The 5,984-nt window shown below is 42.5% G+C and overlaps 1 gene segment (V, D, J or C); it reads right to left on the reverse strand.

The window, feature by feature from the left end:
• Positions 1 to 4,211: 4,211 nt before the first annotated feature.
• LOC116465174 (immunoglobulin kappa variable 2-29-like) lies at positions 4,212 to 4,979 on the reverse strand (the record flags this gene model as incomplete). The annotated part of the segment is given in 2 exon segments: positions 4,212 to 4,531; positions 4,915 to 4,979. Coding segments are annotated over 2 exon segments (369 nt in total), but the record flags the coding sequence as incomplete, so codon positions are not given.
• Between the last annotated feature and the right edge of the window lie 1,005 nt (positions 4,980 to 5,984).

Consider the following 5,984-nt stretch of genomic DNA (forward strand, 5'->3'; position numbering starts at 1 on the left):
CAGAATAGATTCAAAGATTATGCTGTGGATAAATTCCTTTGCAGGCCTGATCTAGAAATGTCATTTTGGAATTAATTCAAGGTTTGCAGATTTCTGTTATCAAGAAATGAAGCTTTTAAGGGACTAATTTCCCATGCAGAACTCTTAAGCCCTGCAAAATATTCCTGGAAATAGATCCTGCACCTCTGAACAAACTACAGGCGATAGCACAGTTGGTGGAACCACCAATCTTCACTACAAAACTGGACTGGCAAGAAGAATCATGAGAGAAACCATATACTCCCGCTGGCCCCCTGTAATCAACTTGACCCCAGTTGTTAGTCTGGTCCCTGATGTGTGGTACAATGTTAGGGGCTCAAGAGGGGTCATTCTTCTTGGAGAGTTGGATGCTTAGAAGTGCCAGTACCCATGTGAGCTTCCTTAGATGAAAATCACACTGTTAGGCCCATGCGTGGATCTCACTGGGAAAGCTGAGAAGGTGACTGACTCAAGTCCATGTGTTGGATCATCTTAATTATTGGGAACCTCCTGCTCAGTAGCGGCCTTTAGATGGGCATTAACTTGGAAAACCATTGTTTTTGACCTTGGCCCATTTTGAAAGATTCTGTCATAGCTTTTCTAAGATAATTTTGTCTCCAATTCTTTAGCTATGTTCTTTCTAAAGCCTGCAAAGCTGTCAAAACCAGCAGTCAATGTCACGGAATTGCCAGTTGCATTTTGCAAAATGGCCAAGAGATGTAACCCTTGAATTTTACCCAATGTGAGTTCCATTCCTCCAAGATATCCTTGACGTGGCAGTGGAATGACATCAGTCAAGTCCAAATCTCACATATATCAAGGCCAAATTGTGTCTCCCAATGCAGAAATAATTTAGAAACAGAGGAAAACACCCGGATTAACCTGGAATTGTAATCTTATTTAGACATGAATACATATTAATATAAGGTTCAGCCAACAACATATCAAATACTGTCTACACACCTCTATGTATATTATAAACACGTGCACATTTCCATAAAAGATGTAAAATTTACTATTATTGCTCAAATATTCACTGGGGCACTGCAAATATCAAGGGGTGTCTTGAGAGTTCACCAGATGATGCACCATGAAATACACACACACACACACACACACACACACACACGCACGCATATTAGAGAGATATATACATGGATATATTAGGGAAGACCTAGTGCCTCTTTTATGCATCCTTGAATAAGTCAGAATGAAGATGTCATGTAAGATATCACTAGTCAGTTGTCATTTTCAATTAAAAATTATCAACACTTGTTCTGCAACTAACAGATACCTCTCTATACACTGTGAAATCCCATGTACATTTTTCCCACTGTAAAATCTCCCACTAATCCATTTATATCTAGCATTAGCAAGTTGAACAAGGAGACTGCAAACCATCATACTACCTTTAGTATGGATTTTCTTTTCTTTTTTTTTTTTTTTTAATTTAGATGGAGTCTCACTCTGTTGCCCAGGCTGGAGTGCAGTGGCACGATCTCAGCTCACTGCAAACTCCTCCTGCCTCAGCTTACTGAGTAGCTAGGACTACGGGCACATGCCACCATGCCAAGCTATTTTTTTTTTTGTATTTTTAGTAGAGGCAAGATTTCACCATGTTGGTCAGGCGGGTCTCAAACTCCTGACCTCAAATGATCTGCCTGCCTCGGCCTCCCAAAGTGCTGGGATTCCAGGCATGAGCCACCACGCCTGGTGAAGTATGGATTTTCTAAATCCCATTTGTATTACAGTCACATTTGTATTAGGGTCCTTCAACTGCTATAAAAAGTTACCAAAAATGTGATAGCGTAAAACAGAAATGTAATCACTCATAGTTTTAGAGGCCAGAAGTCCAGAATGTTTCACCAGGCCAAGATCATGGAGTAATCAAGGCTGGTCCTCCAGAGACTCTAGGAGAGAGTCTGTTCTTGCCTCTTCCAGCTTCTGGTGGCTGCAGCTTTCTTTGACTATGGCCACATCACTTCAGTTTCTGTGTCTGTGATCACAGTGCCTTCTCCTCTTCAGTCTGTGTTAAATCTATTTCCACCTTACTCTTCCAAGGACACTTGTGATTGCATTTAGAGCTCAGTTGGTTAATGCACGACAATCTCTTCATTTGAAGACCCTTAATTTACAACTGCGAAGACACTTTTCCCACATAGGGTACATTTATAAGCTCCATAGAATAGAACCTGAGGATTATTCTCAATACTAATCTCTCAGTGTTGGTCTTGTACACACATCACAAGCGTGATCTCTCTCTCTCCTGCCAACCTTTTCTCTCCCTCTTTCCCATGATCATAAATCGCTTTGCTTCTTTAAGTGAATCCAGCACCACCTATGTCCAAGTTCAGAGTTCAGAGGGACACACACAGGATGGCCTTGCTCAGGTTTTGCTTAGAGACTGGCTCTGCCCCCCATTATCATGCAGAAGGAAGGACACAGCCATAGGCAGCCCTTGGCCATCTGGGAGAAGCTGTCTCTACAGAGGACAGTCATGGGCTAAGACCCTCCAGACCTGTGATTGTCTTCAGGGGCCTGTGGTCCTCAGCCCTCCCAGAGGATGTGGGTGGGCCCTGACTCCAGTAGGATCCACCAGGATCCTTATCAGAACATCTCACTCACAGAAGGCAGTGAGTCACATAACAACACAGAGGGACTCTGCAGAGCCAGCTGGATTGGGCACTCTGGAGAGGCACTGGCACCTGTGCTAGACAGAGCCTGGCTCCTCATGTAGCTTCCTGAGCACGTGGACTTGGATCTCTCAGTACCACTTTACAAGCCTATTACTTGTTCTGAATGTAATCAGTGTGATTCATTAAGTTCGCATCTTAGTAGCTAGGAGTCAAATGAAAAAAAGTGATATTTTTATTGCTAAGATGATGACAAAGAAACCAGAAAATAACAAGAAAGCAAAGGACCAAAACACTGGATTGAAGGATTTGGGTAAGAGGTTTAGACTCTCAGTAGTGAGCACCTGGGCCATTTCCACTCAGGAGAGGACAATTAGGAAAGGGAAATGTGCAGCAGAGGCAAAATCTGGGTTACTAAAAAAAAATCTAACAGGCAAGGAGGAGTCTCCTTCTTAAGCACCAGCAGGCAGAGGGAAAGTGTCAACAAAAATAAATAATGATGAAAAAAATAAAAAATAATTTTGATTATTATTGCATGTACAGCACACTGCACTGGGAACCTTGAAACTAACAGAAGTGGAGCCAAGGATACTAGATCCCAAATTTTTCCCAAATCTGTCCCCTTCCCCGACTTTCACCCCCCCACCTCACCCCCGTGCATCCTCCATCATCTTCCACCTGGACCTCCCTCATCATCTCCCAAAAGATTATCCAGCTTCTCTTTTGTCTCGTGTTCCTTCATAAATGTTCTGCACTCTTGGGTTCCTAGGGCTGTGGCCAGAGGTCTGAGTTCTAAATCCTTTCTTTCCACACCCAGAGCCTTTCCCATGACTCACTCTGGCCTCCTCTAAGTTTGGAATTCAGACCCTCCCTCCTGCTACCCTCCTCAGAATCCAGCACTTAACTGCCTAAAGCTTTTCTTTGTAAACCCCCCAAAATGTAACCTCTGACAGGGAGCCGGTGAAATCGCTTCTTTGCAGCAAAAATGGAAAAGAAGGAGGGGAAACCTGCAAACATCATTTTGTTGTTGAGGAGATGCACACAATCCCTAGATTTTATGCCTTCTCCAGTTTTTTTTTTTTTTATCGTTTCTTAACCACAATTCTATTTTTTATGATCTAGTGTGAGTGGTAAAGTGAAATAGAAAGTAAAGAAGGTGGGAAAATATCAATTTCCCAATAATTCCAAGTATTATCACCAAGTATTAATTTGTGTAAAATAAACCCCAAGCTGGTCATTTTCCACATGTATTTCACTTGTGTTGTCACTAAACTGCATCTATGTTCTGGCTGTTATGCTGACTGAATGTACTTGGCAAATGTGGTCAAGACAGACAGGGTGAGGATGAACCTGGCAACTGATGGAGCTTTGACCATGTGGGACTGAGGTGCTGCTGAGACTCTCATGGGCCAGAGTCCTCAACAGCAAACCCTGCCCCTGAGTTCGCCAACAGCCTCCTCTTCTGGAGACTCAGAGACCCTGCTGAGCTACTCCCCAGACAAGCAGTGCAAGTGAGCAGCTGGGACACCCCAGCAGGGAGGTTTCTGTATTGGTCTGTACCATTGTGGGAGGAAGCTGTATACCTTGCATGCAGTAATAAACCCCAACATCCTCAGCCTCCACCCTGCTGATTTTCAGTGTGAAATCAGTGCCTGACCCACTGCCACTGAACCTGTCTGGGACCCCAGAGGCTCTGTTGGAAACCCTATAAATCAGGAGCTGTGGAGACTGGCCTGGCTTCTGCAGGTACCAATACAAATAGGTGTTTCCATTACTATGCAGGAGGCTCTGACTAGACTTGCAGGAGATGGAGGCTGGCTCTCCAAGGGTGATGCTCAGGGGGAGTGGAGTCTGGGTCATCCCAATATCTGCACTGGATCCTGAAATAATGAGAAAAAAAGAACAAGGTTATGTATAAACGTTATGTATAATTTTCATAATTTTCATTAGTTGTTTACCTCAGCCTACATAATTTTTAAAATTTTGATTCATATTCCAATAATATCCCATTTCAAATGGAACTTAAGGGATGCAATGCACAAGGGGGTCTCCAGAAGTCCCCACACCATCCCCTCTTTCTCCACAGAGTCTTTGGTCCTTCTGGAACCTTCCTCACTCTCACAAATCTAAACCTCACATGCTCCATCCCAGTAGATAAGATGTGCACGTCTAACACAGGAACAGAACACACATGGGAAGCAGTGGGGCCCCCAGAGCTCACCCTCCCATTCCATTCTCCTCCCTTATCTCCTTCTGCCCTTACCAGGGAGGCAGAGCATTAGCAGCCCCAGGAGCTGAACAGGGAGCCTCATTGTGAGAAGGTGAAGAGAAAAGTCCTGATCAGTCAAGGCAAGGTTAGAGCTGAGCTTTTATCTCAGACTCACAAGGGAAGGTCCTCCCTAGGGGATGATATGCAAATCACCTGGTGGGTGCAGTCGGGCGGAAAGAGCCAAAGGGAGGATGGGAGCCATTTTGTGAACAAAATGACTTATCTTCTCTGTTTGAAGGGAAACCAGTAGACATAAAATCTGTGTTGCCTATGTGGGAGAAATTTAAGTGTTTCCTTCTGTCTTCTCTATAAGATTTCTTGTTTCTTAACACTTTCTCAGGCACATTTTATACTTCTCTTTAATAAGGCTGAGTTTTCATAAATATTTGATTATTCTTACCTTTTTGTTTATAGTTATTTAAGAGTCCATATTTGGTCTTTTTATTATTATTTTTTAATCGAGATAAACACACACAGAGTAAAGGACAGAAATGTTAAACATGCAACCGAAGTTTTACATATATTCTCCTCCCAGATAAAACTGTAGAATATTTCAAAATCTCCAGATTCTTTCCTCATCCACCTTCCCAGGCAACAGCTGCTCCCCCAGTCCCAACCAAGGTAACTGGTATTGTGACATCCACCACAGTGATTTAATTTTCCCTGGACTAAATCTCATAAATTGAAGTAAAGCCTTTTCTTGCACTATGTCTGGCTTCTTCTTGTTTCTTTCCTATTTTTGAGAATTTCCTTCCTTCTTGTGAATTCAAGTTACCGTCTACTGTAATTTCCTGGGATTCTGAAGCATTTCCTTTTGAATTTCTTATAGAGCATGTCTGCAAGTAATACTCTATCTTCATCTTTTTAAATCAGGATATGCTTTTACTTTACCTTTACTTTTGAAGAATACTTTCACTGGATATTGAATCCTTGGTTGAATTTTTTTGTTGTTTGTTTGTTTGTTTGTTTTCCCCAGCATTTAAATGTTGTTCCACTGTCTAGCTTCCTTTGGTCCTGATGAAAAGTCTAAAAACAAATTCACACATATACAGTCACCCAATTAA

The sequence above is a fragment of the Hylobates moloch genome, unplaced genomic scaffold (assembly GCF_009828535.3).
Source record: "Hylobates moloch isolate HMO894 unplaced genomic scaffold, HMol_V3 SCAFFOLD_3496, whole genome shotgun sequence".
In the NCBI taxonomy this organism is placed as follows: Eukaryota; Metazoa; Chordata; class Mammalia; order Primates; family Hylobatidae; genus Hylobates; species Hylobates moloch.